This window comes from Rhagoletis zephyria, unplaced genomic scaffold (genome assembly GCF_001687245.7).
Source record: "Rhagoletis zephyria isolate East Lansing unplaced genomic scaffold, Rhagoletis_zephyria_1.1 Rzeph_scaffold_06353, whole genome shotgun sequence".
Classification (NCBI taxonomy): Eukaryota; Metazoa; Arthropoda; class Insecta; order Diptera; family Tephritidae; genus Rhagoletis; species Rhagoletis zephyria.
The window spans coordinates 3,289-28,515 of NW_016163436.1; the positions used below are offsets into that span (position 1 = coordinate 3,289).

Consider the following 25,227-nt stretch of genomic DNA (forward strand, 5'->3'; position numbering starts at 1 on the left):
AATGTACATATACACAAGTGCATGTATGTTTATTTACTGTAAATGGTATTTTCAAGTGCATTNGTACCTACCTACATATGTACATATTTACATGCATATACATATATGCAGTCAATTGAATGTACATATACACAAGTGCATGTATGTTTATNGCAAGCAACCAACAACCTTCTTGCCAGCACAAGCACAGGCGGAGGACGAGAGGTATAGCGTCGGCGTGAAGGTGGTTGGTTGCCTTTGTTGTTGAGTTTAAAATTCATTTCATTTCCGACGAATATTTATTTCTCACTTCCTATCGGCTGCAAGAAGAAAATTACGTATAACTTGGGAAGACATTATTTGCTGTTAAAACTACCCGCCACTAACAGCTGCTGTGTCTGTATATGCAGATTTTTGCTTGGGTACTGTGGGCTTCTAATGCTTCTAGTCGCTGCCACCCGTCGTCGAAAGAAGGTGGCTCATCCTACGAAAGCTCGGAACGTAAAATTCTGTGTTTTCGCCCATTTTCTACCATACGGGTGAATATCGAATTTCCTGCCAGCATCGCTGCCACAGCCATAACGCCTACCGCACACATAGCCGGTTTGGTTAGGCTGCCAAGCTGACAACAGCAGCAGCCAACAGCCAGCACGACAATTATGGATGCAAGGCATAAGGAGGCTACGCTGGCTCCTCCAATGGGCTGCTTGCTGCTGAGTGACGGATGGTGTTGGTGACCGAGTGCCTTACAAATGCGAGCGACGTGGCAGGCAGCAGCGACAGCAGCAATCGACGACTCTAGACCAGACTGGATTGAATTGCTGTAGTCCCACTGCGAGGAGAGTGGCGCTCAATTGTCAACATTTTTATACATACATATATACATATTTACATGCATATATATGCAGTCAATTGAATGTACATATACACAAGTGCATGTATGTTTATTTACTGTAAATGGTATTTTCAAGTGCATTTCTTTGCTTGTTGGCTGGTTCCTGCGTTCCTGACTAGCTCGCCGTTGACAGCCAGCTATCCAGCTAGGCGAACCGCTTGAACGCCTGTGGCTGACACAATTACGCCAACTTAGGTTCCACACACACACACACTCGAGCTCGAAATTTGAGATCTTCTAGTGGTCGCAAGAAAATATATTCAAATAAAAATAAATAAATAAAAAACCAGAAAGTTCAAATCTAAATATTTGTCTAAAGAAGGAAGCAGTGTAGCCAGTCATGTTCTCAAATGACTTGAATGATGATGAGGCCGATGAACAAAGTGATGATGACGAGGATTGTTTGCTCGTTGGCACACTCGAATACAACTTGGAAGACAAAGTTCCTAAATATGTAGTTGACTCACTCACTATTTTAAATTTTTCCGTATAGTCGTCGAATTTCACAAATTTTGTAACTGTTCAACAATTTTCTTCAAACTCAGCAAATTCTTGCACACTTTTGCACATCTGTTTTGCAGTTTTCTCACACTTTTTTCTCAACGTTCTGTTTCGTTTAAATTGCACTTAACTAACGATTAACGACGTATTGTCGTGTTGTTTTGTTACACAGACAGACGTTTTGCACGAAAGTCCACTTTTCCAAGCATAAATTGTCGCTTTATGCGTTCGAAAGTCACACAACAGTCAGTGAAACAGGTCAGGCCTGTAGTATACGACCGTGTCCGTCCAACTCTCTGCCTGTCCGACCGACCGACCAAGCTAAATTCTCGAGCGCACTATTACCGGACTCATCCAATCCGTCCAAAAGAAATTTTCATACTGAAACGAGCTGTGCACAACTGAACTGAATTGAATTGTGTTGTGCTAACGACGGCGTCGATGACGACCACTACGACAGCAACGACTATGGGAATCATCACATCCATCCACAAGTCGCTAGTAGCTAGCCGCCACAACAAGCACTCGTCGGAACTGGTCGGAGTCATCGCCGCTGATGGTGTTGGTTCAGCATCGGCATCATTATAGCCGTCGTCTCCGTGGTTGTCTAAAACACAAACAAGAAAGGCAGTAACGGCGACTGCGACTGGGACTGAGACTGCGCAGTTGCCGCCACTTTTTATAGCAACGCTTTCTGCGGCAGCTCTGCTAATGACGTCGGCTTACNCTGCTGCATTGGTGTTGGTTCAGCATCGGCATCGGAATCGGCATCATTATAGCCGTCGTCGCCGTGGTTGTCTAAACACAAACAAGAAAGGCAGTAACAGCTACTGCGACTGCGACTGAGACTGCGCAGTTGCCACCACTTTTTATAGCAACGCTTTCTGCGGCAGCTCTGCTAATGACGTCGGCTTACAGTGAAGCAAAATGTTACGAGGACTTGTGAAATTTTGAAGAAGTTTTGTTCACAATCTCATTTCAATGGCTTTTGGATGAAAGCGTCCTCCGGGAGAAAGCTTATCAGAAATAAAAAAAAGGCATCTAAGATTAAGAAAAAGCCAGGAGGCGTTCAAAAATCCNCTTACAGTGAAGCAAAATGTTACGAGGACTTGTGAAATTTTGAAGAAGTTTTGTTCACAATCTCATTTCAATGGCTTTTGGATGAAAGCGTCCTCCGGGTGAAAGGTTCTCAGAAATAAAAAAAGGCATCTAAGATTAAGAAAAAGCCAGGAGGCGTTCAAAAATCCCAACTTGTCTACTTTTTTAGGACCAAAATATGCCAATTGGTGAATTCATAACAGCTCGCAGCTTTTTTGTGTCAGAAGGTATCTGTTAAGTGCTAGAAGCTGGAAATCATACCAAAGCTCTAAGCTTTCTATTATTTTAAGTTTTTCGAATGAAAGCCAAGGCCAGAAGCACGTTCGCAAGTTTTTGTTTTATTCGGCCAAAGTTAGAAAAAANTTTCATACCAAAGCTTTCTATAATTTTAAGTTTTTCGAATGAAAGCCAAGGCCAGAAGCACGTTCGCAAGTTTATGTTTTATTCGGCTAAAGTTAGAAAAAATATCCCAATTTGTCTATACTTTTTACATTTCGAATGAAAACTTCCATAACTTTATGAGAAAANAATCATACCAAAGCTCTAAGCTTTCTATTATTTTAAGTTTTTCGAATGAAAGCCAAGGCCAGAAGCACGTTCGCAAGTTTTTGTTTTATTCGGCCAAAGTTAGAAAAAATATCCCAATTTTTCTATACTTTTTACATTTCGAATGAAAACTTCCATAACTTTATGAGAAAAGAGAATTAAGAGAATTCTAATAGTTTGCCTTATTCATAATTTAGATTCAATGGACCCACTTTAGTGGCGCAGCCTCATTACGTAAGTCGTAAATTAGACTAAATTGTAAGACTTGACAACATTGGCATTGCCTACTGTCGTGCTGAAATAAGTAGATGACGAAAATCGTCCAAAACTATCCAATGCTTGGTTTTCCGTTTTAATACACTAGTCCGGTCGTAAAATTAGGCAATGCCATGCAATGACTCGCAATAAGGTTGATTATTTTAGCTAATACAATAATGAAAGCTTTCAAAATCATGGATATGTGTAATTTTTTGATTGTATTCGAAAAAAGTTCGCACTCGTAGACCTTTCAGGTGAAAGTTTCCAAAATATCCACCAGACCTCGAAAGCTCTGTCGTTCCTAACTTTCCACTTTTATACGACTTTCAGGTGAAAGCTACAAAAAACTTGCTGCTAAGTGCCAGAAATCTTGAAAACGTCGGGATGATGCGGACACATTTTTTTAAATTTTTCTGGAAAAGCTCAATCTGATCAGAACAATCTTATTCGTAAATTTAGAAAGCTCAGATATTATACTATATAGTTTTGTCACTAGAAAAACTTTTTAGAGACTTCGGGTGAGAGTTTCAAAGTTTGTTGAAATGCTTAATTTGTTTCACATAATTTTCGCTCGGAATATGTTAAATGTTTACGGGTTTATTACAATCTTCTTACCAACTCCAGTGTTAAATAGAAATAGTAATGATTTGTACATACCTGTAAAGACAAAAAGTAATAATCGATTAAATAATGAAAACAATCGATGTCGCTGAAAAAAAGAAATATTTATTAGCTGCTATAAGTTATACTATTTTTAAGGTGTATTTCTCCAAGCTGAAAAATGCCTTTACAATTACCAAAATCTCCAATTGTTCAGTTTTGTTTTTCAATTTAAGTGCATCCTATAGTGGGGAGGTATTATAAGAATTTTGTAAATATGCGGTCATTCTGAAATAATTCGAGTATCTTAAATTTTAGCTCTTTTAAAAGTTTAGTTTTTTTTTAGTTTTAGAATAAATGGAAACAATGGCACTTATCCATAAGAACTAAGCTTAAAAAACTACGAAAAATGTGAGGTTAGAGCCAGAAAATTTACCCCAAACTTCAACCGATTTTAAACGCATAAATCAAAGAATAGAAAGGCAGCTGACAACTCTACTTCAATCGCTATAACTTCATAATGACTCTAGTCACTTCCACTGCCGTCTTAAGCAGTGGATACGCTACCTGTGAAGCAACCTGTCAGCGGACTTTTCCTTCTTTCCTGCCAGCCAGTGAATCGCTATCAGCTACTTGCACATCAATGTAATGCGTTTTGCATACTAATTCGAAAATAAGCTACATCTGGCCAAAAGTGCTGTAAAAACAAAAACAACAGCGCTAACAAGCAACAATTAAACTCTAAGCTTNGCGCTGAGAAAAGAAATATTTATTGGCTGCTTTAAGTTATATTATTTTTAAGGTGTTTTTCTCCAAGCTGAAAAATGCCTTTTCAATTACCAAAATCTCCAATTGTTCAGTTTTGTTTTTTCATTTTAATGGGATCCTATAGTGGGGAGGTATTATAAGAATTTTGTAAATATGCAATCATTCTGAAATAATTCGAGTATCTTAAATTTTAGCTCTTTTAAAAGTTTAGTTTTTTTTTTTCTTTTAGAATATATGGAAACAATGGCACTTATCCATAAGAACTAAGCTTAAAGAAGCTACGAAAAATGTGAGGTTAGAGCCAGAAAATTTACCCTAAACTTAAACCTAGTATTTTAAACGCATAAATCAAAGAATAGAAAGGCAGCTGACAACTCTACTTCGATCGCTATAACTTCATAATGACTCTAGTCACTTCCACTGCCGTCTCAAGCAGTGGAAACGCTACCTGTGAAGCAACCTGTCAACGGACTTTTCCTTCTCTCCTGCCAGCCAGTGAATCGCTATCAGCTACTTGCACATCAATGTAACGCGTTTTGCATACTAATTCGAAAATAAGCTACATCTGGCCAAAAGTGCAGTAAAAACAAAAACAACAGCGCTAACAAGCAACAATTAAACTCTAAGCTTAACAAATACAGCATACAAAAATATAAAAAGACAACAAAAATCGCAGTAATGTTGTTTCGTGAATAAATAGAGAAGAAAAATAAAGCCACTGTGCGACCGAGAACCCACAACCGAGTCATGGACAGCAAAAGTAGAGAATGAACGCCATTGGAATATTAGATACAGACACAAAGTGGAAAAAAACTGAAAACAGAGAAACTTTGCATACAAGTAGAAATCTTTTCCAGCGCCAACTAACTGGCTTACTGTGGATTGCAGTTGGTTGCTCTGCCAGTAGTTGGCTGACTGAGCGAGCTGGGAGCAATTTGAAAGCAACTGCGGTGGAGCAAAATGAAGGAGACCCGAAGAGTGGCAGTAAATGCTAGCGACCACTTGTTTAGTTATGTTTGCTGTTTTTTGTTTTTTTTTACATATAACTTTGGCCACATTAAATGGCCTAGTCATATGGTTTCACTGCAGTTGTGTTTTTGTTGTAAACAGTGTTGTTACTTTCAAGTGTTGTTGTTGCTGCTGCTGCTGCTGCGCTTGGTTTTATCGTTTACTGCAATGTCGACTACATTTGTTTCTCATTTGCCAGTAATGTCAGCTGTGTGGGGATTCGTTTTCCATACAAACTCAAACATATATGCACTACTATATGTATAGAAATGTACATATGTACATATACATATGTATATAGTGTTGTGGAGCAGCAATGATTTCTGCCGGATTTGGAAGTGTTAAGCGTGAGATCGATTCTAGCAAGCAGAACACGTGATTCAGCTGTTTTGCTGTAAAATCGAATAAAATTTCCGAGATTTTATGTGAAACTGCGTTTCATAATCCGATGAGGTCGAACGCTCGAAAATAAAAACTATACATCAATTTTAGGTAATTCAGAATGGGGGTATAACTGGTATATTCAGTTTTAGCAATTTAAAAAATGGACTTAATAGGTTTTTTTTGTACACTATTTTTTAGTAATTTAAAAAGTCTGCATAAAGTTTTGTTTAAATAAACTTTTAGCCAATTTCACTTTCTATGTCCAGTTTTTAGATTGCCAAAAATGTATGCACGGATTCTTTAATAAACTAAAAGTTTTATGTCGAATTTTTTATGTGACCCAAAAATTACATAGCTTTTATTAAATTTTGGAATTTTGAATTTACTTAAGTTAAAGACCTGATTCTCAAATACCTGAAATTTAATAGGTATAATTTTGAAAACAGTAGCTTAAAAGCCATGCCCATAGCTCGCTAATATGGCACATCATATATACATACATACTTAAGTATGTACATTAGAATGCATCGCTCCCCATACAAAAAAAAATCGGTACAGCGTTTCCAATGGAATTATAAAATCTATTATATCTTCCACCAAAAAAAAATTGAAAAAATTAAAATTTATGTGAACTTGACCGTTTTTAAAACATCTCCAAAAAAAATTTTTTTTTCTTGAATAAAAATAGTTTTTAAAATTATTTTTTGAGAAAAATCGGGTCAGAGGACAAAACAGTTTAAGCGTAAAAAATGTGCATAAAAATAAAAAATTTTCAACGGTAACAGATGAGATTGATTTTTGATGCTGTTTTTTTAGGTTTTTCCGATTGCTTTATAAAAAAGAAAACGATGTTGAAATATAAGTGTTTTTACTCTCTCGAAAATAATTTATGCAACCTCACATACGCGGTTTTGAATTATCTTGATACGCGGTTGTGCTTTTTGTTGATACGCGGTTTTGTACTTTAAACGACGATATGTATGTATGCCTTTATGTAAATACATACCAAAATCAAGTAAACATTTCTTGCATCATAGGTTCTCGTCTCCTTCCTCTACACAATTCTTTATGATACAAAGCTGAATAAAAACTTTACGATTATCATAAAAAGAATGTTTACAGAGTGTCTATAAAAAGGTGAGATAAATGGTTACAAACTATCAACAACAAAACAACAACAACTAAAATGATATACAAAGCTGTCACAATGAAGAAAGCGATTAACGGCAAACGAGCCAAAGAGTAAAGATTACCATTAATACTTACCAAAGTCATGTTTACAAATACGCATATTTACATACATATGTACATGCGCATATGACAAACTGATTTTTTTGGTCTAAATTTGTATGTAAGTAGAGAAATAATGGCTGTTAAAGCTCCAAAAGATAGAAAAGGGCGGACACATTTATGACAGCAGCTGACAACCGACACTTGCTGAGCAACAATGCAAGTAATATTGAAGACTGTGATTTGAGAGTTTTCGACGAAAGAGAAAGGTTATCAACCAAGATTTGAGTATGGAACATTTGTAACAAACAAAATGTGAAATGGAAAAAATTTATAACAAACAAAAGTTCCCAGGCAAAGAAAAAGAATACAATAACAGGTGCAGAGCAGAGTATAGAGGATGAAGTTCTGAGGGGTGAGATAGCTATTGCTATTATTATATATTTTAGCATAAGATCGTGAAAATATTTGACAATGTTTTACAAGAACTTATCTTCAATGAGAGGCGATAACCACATAGGTTGAAGTCTCTGGAGGGGAAATTACTCTAGACAAAGAGGTAAACAACAACTAACATGATAGTAATTACTAACCGTAGGTCTTAAGTAGAAACTTTTTTACTGAATTTGTCACAGCCAACACATAGATAAACTCATTTTGGTTGTTGGTAAATTCGACAGAGCAGAACGCCGAAGATGGCACAACACCGAAACCGGTTCGCCTCCAAACAAAATATGGCAAGGATGACGGAAAATCGTTCGTTTGTCGTTTTGCTTCCAGACCCAGTTTGACAAAGACGCAACTAACAGCGCGGTTTTTGATGCCGATAATATGGAAAGAAGAACTCTCACGATATATCTGAAACCTCGCTTGTGATCAGATGGCGTATAATCAACTCCCTTTGGTCCGAACGAAGGCTGGCTTAGGATCGACAAACGCTTGACGTGGGTCGCTTCTTTCTCTAATCTCCTTCAAGCTTTTGGCATATTGTCAACATCTGGTGCATTGTGACTTGCCAGGGTTTAAGCCAAACTGGTAATGAATGCTCATGGAGACTTTATAAGCGGTATTTAGAAGGCTAATGCTTTGCGAAGATCACTGACTCACCTCAACTGTTGATTGGATTAGGCACACTTACTTGTAAATACATAGGTCTCAAAGGAAAAGACATACTTGAAACTACTAAAATGCTCAGAAGAAAGATCAATTAGTCCGCTAGGTGGAGCAGGAGTTGAGATATTTCGAAAACAGGTATATATGGTGCGAATTCTTTCATATATAGAAAATATAATACTTAAATAAAAAAAAATATAACTAAACTAACTAGTTGGTGCGGGAGTAAAAGGACAACTCCCTGTGGAACCCTCTGTTCAATTTTCCTCGGTTTCCGGGTTTTGTCTCTAAAAATGACAACGAATATCGACCACTCAGATGATTCGCTGGCCACCGTTTGAGTCACTGTGCGCGAGAGGAAGCCTCAACGTCTCCTAGAAACGTGGAGTGACTGACGGTGTCAAACGCTTTTGACAGATCCAACGCTACTAGAACTGTCCTCCTATTGGGCCGGTTTCGGTTTAGGCCGCGAGTTATCTGAGGGTTAGGGCGCTTAATGCTGTTGGTTGTGCTGTGCACTTTATGGAACCCAAGCTGATGCCTGGCTGGGGTCAGGTGGTTTGTGAAGTACGGAAGTGGCAAGGCCTCAAGTGCCTTCGCTACCGGAGAGAGGAGGGTTATCGGACTCTCCCTTGTTGGCCGGTTTCCCCGGTTTAAGCAGTGGGACCACTGTCCCCATTTTCCAGATGTCCGAAATGATGAGAGTGGCCTTGCTAAGGTAGTCGACTCGCGCAGGACCCGATTTTTCCAGCATCATCATGCATATTCCGTCAGGGTCTATGGCTTTGGAGGCTTTCACCTTCCCGATGGCTAACCGAACTTCCTCGCTAAAGAAAGCAAGTGGCGCACTAGGTGTTGGCAGTTTCTGCAGCCTTCTGGTCACTCGACGTTCGGCTTTGTCCGTTGGAGGATGCGGCGTAAGCTGTCGCCTAAAGTAGCTCACGCATCGCTTCGGGTCCAACGAGACATGGTCGTGATGACAATGGTCAGATGGTTTGATGCTAGAGGCCACCGAATACGATTGATATGTCGGGCGAGCTACTGCAGCTGCCCATAATCCTGGTGGCTGCGCCGTCGTTCATTGTGCAGAATGTCGAATCGTCGAATTGCTATACAACTTCGTCTCTTGGACCGCATCTATTGACATTCCACGTCGACCCATGAAAACGGTTATCTCCTCAATCTTGCTCTGAAGTCCGTTACAGTTGGATTTTAGGATGTTTGTGTGCCTTCGGAGACTGATTGCAATGTGGAGTTATATTCTGTGCAATGGATCAATTTGCATTCTCTAGCGGCTAGAAGAGAAGATTGATTCTGATCGAGGTGTATGCAATAGGGGTTTTTGGACTTTGTACTTAGGTCGACATAATTACATACATAGATATATATACGGGTACGATTCTAAGTATGGGTCAATCATGGACAGATAGTCAATAAAATGAAGCATATGCCTTTTTCTTCACATCGCTAATCTCACCACTTTTAGGTCTGTTCTGTCTTTGTCCTGAAAGTGTTGTAAGTCGAACACGGCGTCGAACTTTGTTTCCTACTCTTTCTCTATTTTTAAAGCACGCCGCCAGTATCAAAATCTCAAAATTTTGAAGCTAAGTGGAAAATGTTAAATAAAAAATGAAAACAATGGAGACTTGCGCCTTATTTTCACTTTTTAATTGTATTGTGTAAGCTACGCGAGCAAGTGCGCTGCGAACGACTTAGAGGGGAAGAAACGCTGCTAAAAAAAAAATATATATATATTGTTCAAAAGGTTTAGTTTAAGGCGCGCAAAAGCCGGGAAAACTCTTTGTCATGAGCTCACAAATGTATGTTTGTGGGTTTCTGTTTTGGGAAGCGAAGTCGCTGCTGATGATGCCGCTGTTGACTTGTTATAGGGGCAGTTATTGTTTTAATGTTAATATTTTTTATTACTAGCATTATTATTGTTGGTGATGTATGTAGTTATTGTTGTAGTTGTGCTGCTGTTATTACAGCTTTAATGATATCAATGTGGGTCTATACTGCGGCAGCAGCACGACAACAACAGCCACACAATGGGGACAGACAACAGGAACTATTTGCATGGAAATATAAAAATGAAAAACAAAAGCACAATTTTCTTTCACCTTAATTTCGTTTAATGAAATACCGAGAAAATGTGCTATATAACGACAATGAAAAACGCACGTAGTATAAAAATAAACAACAAAAACAATGAAAATAAAATAGTACATTCATGTGGAGCAAAATAGATGTGCGTGTAGCATGTTGTAGATCAGTGCTCGTCAAACTTTTGAGTGTGACGGACCGGCTGCAGTTTTTCTATTACGTCGGGGACCGGTACCTTGTTTTATTGATTATTTTTCGTTTACGATCATCGCATATATGTATTAAAATTTGTTTAAATGAATTTCTTTATTAGCCGGGTGTCTATATATGACCTATTACCATTTAATGATAGCAGATATTAGCGATTTTTTATGAATGTTTAACAAATTTAAGTTGTTTTTATTATACAAGTTGTATATAGCCTCATTAAACAGTAATATAAAACATCACAAATGTAATAACTGTAAAGTTATAATAATAAGACATATTATAAGCACGTCAAGCTTTATTAAAATTATATTAATGCTATTGGAAGGTGTCATTCCTTGTAAAGTTACGAAAGTCGATGTTTACTAATGCGAGAGGTGAGCCTGTTTATTATTTACAAGCTTATCAAGTCGTGGCTCAATTGTGGACAGTGCGACACGCAATGGAGAACTAATATTTAAACTGTTCCTGTACTTTGTCTTAATAATACTCATGGTTGAAAACCCAGTCTCACAAAGGTAAGATGAAGGAAATGGGAGTAGAGCTTTCAGAGCAATTTCAGCAAGTTCCGGGTATTCTGCTTTGACATGAATCCAAAATGACGCAAGTGATGTCATAGTTTCGAAAACCATCTTCAATCCTTCGTCAGCGGCTAACTCCAACAATTTATCTTCCAAATTGACGGCCAGATCAGCCTTCGAAGCAATAAATGGATTTCGTATCCATCCTGTACCTATTCGTGGAACAGGTGATTTTGTGTTGGAGATGTCAAACTAGGTTACTTTGCTTTGTTCGTTTGTGTGTTCGCTTGTGTTTTGACTTAATATTTTGACATCTCGGACGTGAAATTTCTAGTACTACTACCATGCAGATAATTGTACCATGGTTAGAAGTGTGGAGTATACATATAGTCGTATATGTATATATAATCGTTTAAAAAATCGTTGTCCATTTCGCGACGCCCTTTGCGGACCGGCGACTTATGGCTTACGGACCGGCACCGGTCCGCGGACCACCACTTTGACGAGCACTGTTGTAGATCATAGACGGCGTAGAAGCTGTAAACGAGTTGGAGGTGGCTAGCAACAGCAGCAGCGGTAACTGCTACAACAACAAACAATTACAGCAATAAGCACGCTAGAAGTCAAAGCGGAAGATAAACAAAACAATTGGTTGATGTCATTTTCACAGTCGTCAATAGCTATACATATATGTTTGTATGTAATGGCATCAGCGCGAAAAATAAAAATAGCAACAATTTGAGCAGAAAAAAATTAGTTATAGTCTGTCGAAAGATGCTCAGTGAAGGCAAAAGTAGTCTTAACACGAACAATAAATAGACAACAGCAGCAATAGAGGTATTGCGACGCAATGTGTTACAAAGCAAGGCCAAAATGCCAAAAATAGCCAGAAAAACCATATATACAATAACAAAAATAATAAGTAGCAAATATGTAGATAATATTTTTGTGAATAGCAGAAAAGTCCCAGCGGCAGTTAAAACATCAACAATTGCCAGCCAACAGCAACACTGCTGGAAACTGAGGTCCCTAAACAGCTGTTTTCAGTTAACCCTAGAACGGTAAACATATTACTAAAATATATATGAAAACATCATTTTATAAAGCTCTTAAAACCAACTTTATTTTTTATGAATAAGGCCATAAACCTTTTGTAACAAAAATTAATAAAAAAAAAAATTTATTTCTTTTATATCTGAAATTTGTTGCAGTCATATTAGTAGATCACATTTTTTTAATGGGTGACAATCAAACTTCCATTACTCGAACTTCTATAACTCCATATTTTCTATAAGTCGAGCTAAATCAAGTGGCAGTAGCGTTTAGATAGTTTCTCCATAATTCGAATTAAAGTTTTGGCAAATGCTTCTGCAAATCGAACAATTTAGGGGAAATCCCAAATTATGTACTTGGTTTGGTTGCTTTGGTTTTTTTTTGTTTTCAGCGAATCTCTTATTCGGAAAAGTACTTATTTGTTAAGTAAGTTTTATTTTTTACTTTTCTTTGCCTAGCGTTTGTTAATCAGTTTGAATAGCATCTTCGTGGAGTAAAGACTAAATATTAGCACGGCGCCGAAATGTGTTTTCGAATGTTTGTCTATTGAAGAAAAATTTAGGCTTATCAAAGATATTGAAACTGGAAAAAGGAATAAAGAAGTGGCTGAAAAATATGGTATTCCGGCGAACACGGTTTCTACATCGTTTACATGTGAACTTGATTTTGAATTAATAAATGTGTTCATTATTTAAGATATATCTTACATAATTATGTTATGGTTTCTTAAAGAAGCAATAATCTATAACTCGAAAGCTTCATAAGTCGAACATTTTTATTGGATATTGGTGATTCAAGTTATAAAAGTTTTATTGTATTTCCGTTCGAGATATTTTCGTAAAATTTCTTTAGCTTGTAGATTTGAGATCAAATTAACATATTAAAAAAGGATATCATGCCTATGGCTTAGAAAAAATTTTGTTATTAAAAAGTTTCCTATACAAAAAAAAAATACCTTTATTGATAAACATCGCCTCATAGGCGACACACGTATGAATATTTAGGCAACATAATGGAGCGGAACAAAACACGTACTGCACATAAGCTTATAGAACACTTAACTGAGTTGGCACGAACCCACGCTTTGATATGAGAAACCTATCTGGAAACATCGCAAAAACAAAAAATTGTTGCGCCTTACAGGCCATGTTTACCATTCTAGGGTTAAACTATGTTCACATTACCAACATAAAATACTTAGTTTCGTTTAAAATACCTCACTAAATTAAGTGCGTTCATACACGCGATTCTTTATTTGTCTTGACAGCTTTGTAGCAACCCTGTGTTATTTTATTTAACCAAAAGAGATCGCGAATGTGAGTAATTGCGTATATTTTTATATTCTGAGTTGTTTGTGGTAATTTTTGAGATTTTAGATGAGTGATCAAATAAGAAAGCTTCTGGAAATATTTTACAAACTACCACGCGCGATTATTAAAAACAAAAACGTCCAAACACAATGACATATCAGTTATGGGACAATACTTTTTTCGATTATTATCGATAAAATTACAGCCGACACTGATTTGTTCGTGATTTGGTTCTTGCTTTAAGATAAACTACGTACTTTCAACTTAATTTACTGAGAGACTTTACAAGGCGAAATTACTTAGTTTGTACTTAATTTATGCGTAAATTAAGATTGACCTCTAAATTACGCCAATGGGAACATAGTTTTAATTGTTGTCGCACTGCTTCCTCGCCTCCTCTCTCTTTATCCCTCTATCTATCTCTCTTTACTCCAGCGTATTTACACAACTTCATCACTCATTTGTAGCTACACTTTTCTATGCAGCTCACAACAGAAAAGCATCTGCATTCATGAACGCTGCCTTTGCTTTGAATCCAGACCTTAGTAACATGACCTTAGTTTTGCTTTTTTGAGAGCAGCAGCATTGCAGCTGGAACCTCTAACCCTTTACTCACACTTCAGTCGCCGCATTTTCTTTTTAACACCTTTATGACCACCAGCAAAAAATAAATAAAAGCGGCCTGGAAAATGATTAGAAATAGACACAAACGCATACATACATACATAAATAGATACACATTGCGGCATTCAACACTTTACGCTCTAGGATATCCGTTTTTATTTTCCCCGACCACCAACAAGCCAACCAGGCTAATTGTGCAACCAACCATCATACATTTACTCATTTATTGCCACATCATTTACGCATTTAAGCCAGTTGGCCGATTTACCGGCTTTTCAGACTTTTCACTTTGTTATGTGGCATATTTTTCTACCTAATGAGAATTTTCCTGTTTTCGAAGAAATGAATGAATTCCTCCTAAGTATTGATTGTTGCGTAGGTAGTGGCTGTTATTGTTAATGTTGTTGTTGTTGTCGCTCTTGTTGCTAGGGATTGTTAGCTATTAGCAAGTATGTGCCAATTGGTTGTTGTTGTCGTTCTTGAAAATGTTACCTACTCGTGTCTATGTACATGTAACGCGTAGGTACCCTGTAGGGAAAGCTACTAGTTATGAACTAGAATTCTACCAGTTTAACATTGCGATGGCCTACGTGATGTCAATTGTCAGGCTATGCATTAGCAGAAATACTAGTAGCATCATACCAGTTCATGAATGAGCTAGTCTGCCAATTCATTCCCCGTGAAAAGCATAAGTAAGTATTTTTGCTCGCTGCGCTTCAATATTAGCAATGGCCGACAGGTTTAAGTCCTGGCGCAGGGAAAATTTTTTTATTTTTTTTAAATTTATATTTTGTTAATTTTTTATTTATTTATTTTTTATGTTAATTTTTTATTTATTTTATTATTTATTTATTTTTTTTTTAATTTTTAATTTTTTTTTATTTAGGGTTTTTATTGTAATATTTAAATTTAATAAACAAAAAATATTTTTTTTTTATTTAATTTTTTTGTGGCACAAGCATTTTTTCCTATGTATGTTTTTTTCTGCAATGCAATTAGATTTGTTCAAATTTGTCATTTATATTTAAACTGAAATAATTATTTTTACTTACATTGATTTTATTTTTGAAAATCTTAACCACCTCCAAGCGGCCTCGAACCTGCGAGATGTCTCTGAATGCTTAATTCTTCGAAAATTTCAAACTGGTAGGCACATACTAGTGCACTGCAGGGTAGGCTCTTTGCACACCAGCGTCGCTTCGCCTTCTAGTAATTAGTTGCGTTCCTTATCTCCCAAAAACAGTCAGAAATAGTCCGAAGTAGTCAGATGTTGTCCAAAAAGCGTTTCTTAACTTGAAAATGACAGTAGAAATGAGAGAGCAACTGTGACTCTCTTCAGAAGAATTTTTGCTGGCAAAGAATTTTTTTTTTTCAAAATTGCCTTATACCATGTTCTGACCGACATCGAACTCATGTTTTCGTTGCTAAAACTGGTTTGCGAACTAAAACTTGTGTTTTCGTACATGTAAAATTTGTCAAACAAAAACCAGTATTCGCTGAAAACTACTTGAAAGCTCACGTTCCACTCATTCCGATCGGTGTCTTCTCTATTTTTTTTCGATTATTTATCGAAGTGGTCATATTTTATTATCTTTAATACGCCATTTCGGATTTATACTTAATTGGCTGGCCAAAGTTAAATAAGAATGAATGTAAATCAAAAAAAAATATTAAGAAAAAGTGTTTTGGTTTTGTTTTTGTGTAGCAAAACTGTAATCAAAAGATGTAAGAAATGCCAACGAAAACACTAACAACCGGTGTGAACAGCCTTCAGCCCACAATCCGAAAACTCGTTTTCAAAGTGTTTTCGTTGTCGGTCAGAACATGGCAATAGACTCAGGGTTTATGGCGAACTTTTTTCGTTTGCTTGTAAGGTGATACGGTCTAATGTACATACATATGTACATATGTACCTAGATGTACATGCATATATGTAGACATAAATTTCGTGGTAAAGCCGGGATTCCAGGAATCCATGATTATTTCCTGTTTTTGAAAAAGGAGATATTTATCAAGAAAAGCTCAATTCAAACTATTCGTAAATTTCGTAAGGTTCTTCCATCAGACGATTTTTGGCCGCAGCTTAAGAAATGTTGATTTTTATACGCAGCACACAATAAGCCTAACTCACTATGGGGAAATATACATATTTGGAATTGCTTTTCATGCCTTTTATTTGATATCTTGGAATATCTGGCTAAATTCGACATCAATAAGAAGAACACCCTTGTTAAGTGATATATTTTTTTTTCAGTGTGGACGATTCCACAATATCGATTAGAGTAAACTTTGTATAGAATTTACTTATGTACGACCCATAAAATCGTGTCGCATTCAAATTGGTTATTTACAATTTGCATGCCACTACATACCAACCCGCATATCTGCTCTTACCCGTATCTATGTATGCAAATGCTAATACAGCATGTATCTGCAATAATCAACTGCATTTGCCAACATTGCATCGTATAATCACAGGTATTTACAACAACAAACATATGCACATACAGACATACATATGTACGTATGTATCTACATGCATGCATTCATACTAAGGTGGATTTTCTATAGAGACAGGAGATAACAGAGCTGAGGAGGAGGGTGAGCTAACGCGCAAAAAGTATTTATGTATGTCACCTAGTTGTTTGTATGCGCAATTTGCTGCAATTGTTACAAAAAACATGCATATATACATACATACATACATATGAACGTCACAGTGCAACCATACAAATTAAAAGCAAGTAGAAAATGTTTGTAGAGATGTTTGTTGTTGCCGCTTGTACATATGTATGTACATATATCGATTGCAGATTACTGTGAAACTGAATGAATGTCAACTGTATAGGTGCGCAAATTAATTTGTAGGCATTCATGTATGTATGTACGAATGTTTATGCATATGGTTAGAATGCACTGAAGTTGCGTGCAACTTCACACGAAAGCAACGTCTACTGTCGCGCAATGCAAGCGTCAATCGAATAAAAAGTTGCAATAACAACAGTCGCGAAAAGAAATAGAAAAATAAATAACAATAAATTAGGGACAAAATCCACAGTGCGTAGTCAACCACTGATAAGAGTTTAACCATTGATTTTTATCTGCACAACGCTCTGTTAACAAAAGTTTAAACGTTTAAATAAGCACTGTAAATCCGGCCCTAAGTGACAAAATATTATAGCAATAACGAAAACCATCGTTGGGAAAAAATACCAAGGAATGAAACCGAAACCCAAACCGAAACCGTAACCGTTTAAAACCGTTTCGTTTTTCAAAACCGAAACCGAAACCGTAACCGTTATCTTGACCTGAAAAGGAACGATACCGAAACCATTTCAATCACAGGTTTCAATCGGTTTCCAGAAATTTACAAAAATATTAAATAAAAATTTCTTTGAAATAAATGATTTATTTAACCAAAATCAGCAACATTTTGCTAAAATTCTTGTTAAGTAGTAAATAAGTATGGCAAGGTAACTTTTCGCAAAAATCTGCTGATGACTTTGTTGTTGTGAATCGATAATCGATTAATTATATTTAAGTAGTTTCTTTCCCGTACGCAATGCGAGATCCCGCGTGTGCCCAAAATAGCCCAGAAATCATGCCTGTACTCAACAAAATGGGTAATAGAGAGCGAAAATTCGAGCGTATTCGATCGTAAGTGTATTCTTCTTCCTGCCCGAAACATCCCGAAATTTTCTCCGAGTAAAAATGGATAAAGTGTCAAAGTGCATATCAGCTGTATTGTGTTTACATGTTGCCTGCATTTACTTGGTGCTTTTAAGGAAAAGTGAATGGCCTGTTGATGTATTTTCAATCTATGTACTTAAAATCAAATTTGTGAAACCAAAATTCAATTTCCAAGTGTTTGCATTTAATACCATGTTCTGACCGACAACCAAAACATTTTTCCTTCATTTTCTTTTCATTTACAACCTTTAACTTTCATTCTTATTTTGCTTTGGCCAGGCAATTAACAATAAATCCGAAATGGCGTATTAAAGATGATAAAATATGACTTCCACTTCGATAAATAATCGAAAAAAACTAGTGAAGACACCGATTGGAATGAGTGGAAAGTGAGTTTTCAAGTAGTTTTCAGCGAAAACTGGTTTTCGTTTAACAGATTTTATATGGACGAAAACACAAGTTTTAGGTCGAAAACCAGTTTTAGCAACGAAAACATGTTTCCGATGTCGGTCAGAACATGGTATAAGTGACAAAAACAAGAACAACGTGAATCAGCTGTTTCTCGACTTGTGGGCCCGAAATGTGGGTTTTTGCGTTTCCGTACTTCTGAACTTTGTTCCATTTTTGAAAGAAAATGTTTCTCTTATTCTCTAATTACCAAATCCGGTCCGGATTGTTAGGGAAAGAACCTAGTGTTGATATTATCAGTGAACTGTAATTTTCGATTTTCTTTCCTCAACGTTTAAGACATTGTGATTTAAATAATATCAACAAAATTTCTGTGAAAAACCGAAACCGAAACGAAACCGAAACCAAAACCGAAATAAATTTTGAAGAACGAAACAAAAACCGAAACCGAAACACTTGGCAAAACCGAAACCCAAACCGGAACGTTATTTTGAATCGGTTTCATTCCTTGAAAAATACCCTCAGATACGTAGTCATTATTTTTTCATATTTTTTTCCGGCAGGTTTATTTAATATACATATGTATTAGCTTTGATTATTTTTTGTTAATAAATTTATTTAAAGTACATACATAAACACATGCCTAGATGTGTGAATTCTAGCATGTGTATGTATGCTTGTATGTTTCTGTTTTTGTTTATCGATGGCCTCGCGTCAGTTGGTCACACCACCGGCGAGGGCAATACATAGTGTCTGGTTGCTGTTGTGATTATTAAGTCTCATGTTTTTGTTCTTGTAATTGTAATTTAGTGCTTTAAAGTTCGCAGTGTAACACAACAGCGCAAAACAACACGGCACTAAACCGGAGGCACGCAATTCGTTCACGTATTTATATACGTACGTACATACATAAGTGCGCATATACATACATATGTATATAGCAAGATTAAACCAAAGCCCCCATAGGAAAAATGAGATTAACTTTGCGGCTCATAAAACAGGCTATCCGAAATCTAAATGGTGTAAGAGATGTATAGTATAACGTAACCCTTAGGGTGATCCTTAAAATCAAATGAACTTATTTTTCAACCACACCCACTCAATCGGTTCTACCACGTTCAAAGATATCACATAAAAATTTTGGTCCCGATTGGAGACGATTATGGCATGTGGCACAGGGAGCAAAGTTCAGATTCCTCTCCCATGGAGACTCAAAAAATTTAAATACATTTTTTTCATCTAATACCCAAAACGGATACAACCATGATCGAAGATATTACATATATGTACATTTTTTCATAGAGGAATTTGAAATTTGACCTCTCTGCGACACGCCTTAACCGATACTAATCTGGACCAAAATTTATATGTGATATTATCGACTATACATATAGGAATTTGAACTTTGCCCCTGTGCGACACGCCTTAATCGTCTACGATCAGGACTAAAATTTATATGTGATATCTTCGACTAGAGTAGCAACGACGTAGGGCTTGAGGTTTGGGAAATCTGATATAAAAATGTGGTTCATATATTTTAGGACCAACCTAGTATCCATATATGCTCCTTACGTGTGAGTTAAAACAAAGATATATATAAAGTTGAATAAAACGTATGTTCCGCCGTTCGGCACAAGTTTTGAACTCGCCTGGAGAATTCATGGTAGCCGTCATCCAGCTTCTATGCTGACTTGGTGGGAGTACCCGATTTTTCGCGCTCCTTAGAACTAAAGTTACCGCATTACCGAGCTCTTTTACGACCGATAAGTCTACAACCAAGGAACACTGCCGGTGCAATAGTACTCACCAAGACTAATACTTTAGTGGGCCCTAGTATGGGAAGTTCTAAAGTCAATCTAAAATCTAAAACTCAAAAGAAAATTAAATTAAAAATAGAAAAACGATTATTAAGAAAGCAAAATATAATTTAAAAAAGCAAACCAAACTTAAATGAAAAGAAGAAAAAATTACCTGAAAAAAATAAGTTCGCTGCATTAGGATTGGAACCTCGAATCTCTCGATTGGGGAAGGGAGCTTTTTTTAAGACTTTCGTGCCAGAATATAGAAAAATCTTTCAATTTATTTTGCCTACAGTTTTTCAATTGTCTTACAAACAATTTTCAACTAGCTTTGCTAGAATTGCCCTATAATTCTACCCAGTAGCTCGTATAAAAGTGTTACGAACCCAATAAATTAATTAATTACCCTCGAACCCAACTAAAACCATGGGTGTGCTTTACCGAAACCACCTAAAAATAGCAGTGCGTTCATTTCAAATTTGTTAAAAAAAAAACCTAGTATTTATGGAACCACCTGAGAACTAGTACTAGAAGTTTAACCTATACTTTACAATGTCTAACAGGGTCCGTACATATAAATATACTCATACAGAAAATAATATGTACATACTACGCTAGAATGAAATGTGTGAGATCATGGTGGGGCAGTTAACGCAGTAGGTTGCTCGCAGGCAGTGGGAGGCGGAACAATAAACCAATGGGAACTAAAACAGCAAATGAGGCAACAACAATGGGTTGGTGTTTATGCGCAGAATGTCAATGACGTCACAGCTACTTAGCTGTTTCCCCATTCCCACCAGACTACTGCGTTGCTGCACGCCAAACATATGTACATACATATAGTATTGTAGGCATAACTGCCGGTCTTACATCTGCGTGTCTGGCGAAATTCGACGGAACGTAGCAGGCAAGAGTTGGTGGGCACACAAAAGTCGATATCAGATGCAATAGAAATGAAAATGCGCAAATAGCGCTTAAAACGCAGTGAATAAAAATCATCAAAGCAATAAAACACACAGGCAAAGAAAACAAAATTAAATAAATAAAAGTATGAAAGTGTTCGACCACTGCAAAAGCGGGATAAGAAATAGAAAGAAGTTTAAGTAAACAGAAACACCAATAGAAAATCGTAAAGGCAACAAATTTAAATAAAACAAAATGCCAAACCCCGCAATTAAACTGCTCTCCAAAAATGGCGAAATGAAATCGAAATCCACTTCAGTCCGATTAGAGGTAAAAAGAGAAGAAAACGGGGGAATTGAAATAAAGTCGAATGCGACTTAAAAAAAACTTGAAGGCTGAAAAAAAACTGTAGTGCCCGTGATTTATGCGTTTTCGCCATTTACGACGCTAATCCAACGACACTGAATGGGACCATCAGAATGAGCGGAAAAAGAAATGCGAAAGCGTATGAATGAATGGGTAATCACAGCGAAGTGGTCGCTTGGAGCGCGAGCGCCTTGGAAAGGGCGCCATCAAACACATATTTATGTATGTATGTAGATATGTACACTAGGCGACAAATGAAAGTGTACATCTTGTTCTAATACAAGTTCACAATTATTTCATAAAAAAAATATTTCATTAATTATTTATGAAAATATAGTTCATTCTGTAATATAAACCTTATAAATAAAGTTTCACAAATAAATTCAAAAAATTTTCAACTTTTTATTTAGAATTTCTATAAAATTTTCGTGTATGCAATTTTGTAGCTCATTCAATTTTAGTTTAATCAAGTGCATGTTTTAAGCGGGGTGACGGATGTTTGGACTTTTTTCCATAAAAGCATGAATTTCTTATGAAATAAAATGCGAGAGACCATTAGCAACAAAATTTCAAAAAATCAAAGCCACTTGTTATATAAAAACCGCAAAAGCAGTTTCCGAAAAAAAATCTCAAAAATCATCGCGATTTTTCAGCCGATGGAAACTTACACATCATTTTAATAAAATTTAATGGGCTACAAAACTGCATACCAGAATATTTTCTAAGAATTCTGAATAAAAAGTTTAAAAATTTTAATGAAAATTTATTTATCAATTTTTTTGTGAAAAAATTGTTCATGAAAATATATGTGAATATTATATTATAAAAAGGTATACACTTTCATTTGCCGCCTAGTGTATGTACACATGTATCCAAGGTTGCCAATGACGAACAAAAATACTTACCATCCACATGAAAAAAATCTACCGAATCCTAACAATATCTACCAATAACTTTTATTAGTTATTGGGCACAAAAAAATGTAAACGTACATAGTACAGTAAGCACTTAGGCCAAAATCCCTTTCGCTATTACTTTGTAACGGGACTGCGTATGATGGTAAGTAATCGATTTCTGTCAAAAACAGAAAATCGAACATTTTGTCGCATACGCCCTTTTGGCGGTTAGAGCGCGATATTGTTTGCGCTTTAACCAAACCCATAAAACTCAAGGATTCAAGCAATTTTCAACTTTTTAGAACAATTTTGGGTATGCAGTTTTATAGCCCATGCACGTTTTGTATAACCAGCAATGTGCAGCTAAAAAACTTCCATTACAAAATTTTATTTTATTTTTTTGCCGCCGGTTTTCTGTGGCGATTTTTTATATACAAAGTGTGCATTAAAGCGTTCGGAACTTAATGCAATAAAGTAGTCTACCCTTTTGGAAAGAAATTAATAATATAAAGATAACGAAAAATAAAGCGGGAGCTAAACTTTATTTGTTTTTCAAACAAAAGATTTTACCTTTTACCAAAAATCTAGAGCAGAATGAGAAAAAAAATTACCTTTTTACAAAACCAAATTTTTTCTACCAATTTTGGTAATAATTTACCAAAGTGGCAACTCTGCATGTATCTATGGTTCGCTAGCTTCACTGGCTTCTCGACGACCAACACAACGCACATATGGAAATAAAACTGATATAATAAAAAGGAAACTACCGCAGTATAACAACAGCAAATCATAATAAAACCAACAATATGAAGAATATACATAAAAAACTAGTTAGTGAAAAATAATGAAAGTGAGACCAGTAGAAGAAATTGTTGGGTGACAGAGAGAAGGTAGCAAGGCAATGTAATGATAGATAAAAAATTGTGAAGAAGCAGACTATCAATACAAATCGGGACAGAGGGAAACAATATAGGCACAGTAAACTTTGAGGCGCAAAAAAAATATTATTGTTCGATAACACATCTGTTCCCATGGTTGACTGCCCTGCTCAGAAGAGTATCTTAATCTCTCCAAATATTAGTTTGTAATTAGAGACCAAAATCAACCTTCACAACAATTCAGTTTGGAAAAAAACAGTCGAAATGTGGACTTCTTTGCTTTCTCTGTATCGTTAACTTTCGGTGTAACCAAGTCCAATACATTATTAAGAACCTCTCCTTTTATCGTACCCAAGGCGTCGGTGCGGTATGTCCTCAACTCCTACTGCCGACAGTTGAATGGTTGTAGGCCTTAATAGCACAGCAAAATATACATAAGTTCCTGCTAAGCGGTTTAACTAAAGCTATTTATAAACGGAGTATCAAACCACCAAGTGGAAATAAAGGTTCCCCAACACTGTCTAAAAACGATTATTGTGCGATTTGCGCGCAGAAATTTCTAAGGTATATTCTTCTAAGCACCGGAGTGTTAAGACTAAATATTCATCATTCATGCCTCGCGTAGGCATGACTAGGATTGTTATTCCACGATTGACAGAGAAACGGCGACGAGTGCATCATGTATCAAGTCTATCTGGGATTTTATGTTATCTTTACACAGACCTCGCTGAGAGATTCTGCCATGAGCAGAAGCTGGAACCTAATTAGGAACTTGAATGTCCGCATTCCCTTTTCATCTTCTAACAAACACCACAACAAAGAAGGTTAGTCAATTCCAACCTGAGGGAATCCTCTCCCAAACTCTGGCATGGTGCTACCACGCAGTCAGTAATATTTGAGACAAGAAAGAGTGAAACCCATATTATGATGGTTGCTAAATCCGTACTGATTTTAAACCAGTCAAGTAAGACTAGCCATTACGGAGATCCCCAGCAGTTCTGCGTACTCCTCTTGCTTGCAGCCTAATCTCTTCCAGGTTTATGACAGTTTTATGCAAATTCGGGTACCTTCTCGTTATCTGTTATTACAGTGCCCTACTAGCGACACCGTATGAACTACAAACGACTGTCGAATCATATTGAGGGATCCAGAGTAGTTTACTTCTTTTCTCCAAATAATCATAATGCGCCCTTGACGTCTGCCCTTAAACTTGAAAGTTTGAGTAAAGGTATGTACATCTTATTTGATCTTGTATGGCGGCTTGTTCGGTCTGAAAAACCCTGCAGTACACTGGAAGGCAAATAATCTCTTTCAAACCCAAGTCGTCCAGCTTTGTTAAACCTTTCATGAACATGAAATGGTATTTTAACTTCGGTCCGATGTTTGGATTGGACCTTTACAACACATAGCTCCCATATAACTGATTGTTCAGAATTGAGCTTTTGCTTTGAGACTCCTATTAACTATTTAATCAAACAAAGATAGAAAATGTGTAAGATTTGTGTTCTATGAGGTGTGCCAACCATACCAATGATTGTTCAGATATCAGCTTTTACCTTAGAACTCGCTAATTTTGATAGCTAAAACCTTGAAATGGAATTTATAAAAGGTATGAAGGCGGCAATTTCCTTACTTATGTTTCCAAAGCTTGCATCACTTCAGCAGTTTAGAACCGAATGGATTCGCCTCTAAGCCAGAAAAAAATTTATGGAAAATCGAAAAAAAAATATATAAAATTTACCATAAAATTGTCATAAATAAAAATTCAAATAAAAAAAATTTTAAAAAATTACTTAATTAATTAATTAATAATTAGAAATAGTGACAATAAAAAAAAACTACGCAATTGAGGAAGTTCACAAAGACGAGCCATGAATGGCACGTGTGCGATGAGCATAATTGAACAGCACCACATGCAGAAATGCTCCCCTTCATATTGGCAAATTCCCCAATCTATTAAGGGGTTCTGTAATTGCGTAGCAATAAATTGTTTGTGCAATCCCGCATTCGCTTGATGAACGCCAGGAAAATTTAACCAATCAAAAAATCGGAAGGCAGTCGAGAAAATGAGTGGGGGAGCAACGTAAGA

The 25,227-nt window shown here is 36.4% G+C and overlaps 1 protein-coding gene across 1 annotated transcript in view; it reads right to left on the bottom strand.

Moving 5' to 3' along the window:
* Nucleotides 1–2,054: 2,054 nt before the first annotated feature.
* Nucleotides 2,055–25,227, bottom strand: part of LOC108373091 (MOB kinase activator-like 2) — a 30,652-nt gene continuing 7,479 nt past the window's right edge. Inside the window, exon 2 of the mRNA XM_017628933.1 lies at nucleotides 2,055–2,173. Coding sequence (XP_017484422.1) covers nucleotides 2,055–2,173 — 119 coding nt within the window. The remainder of the gene's footprint in view (nucleotides 2,174–25,227) is intronic.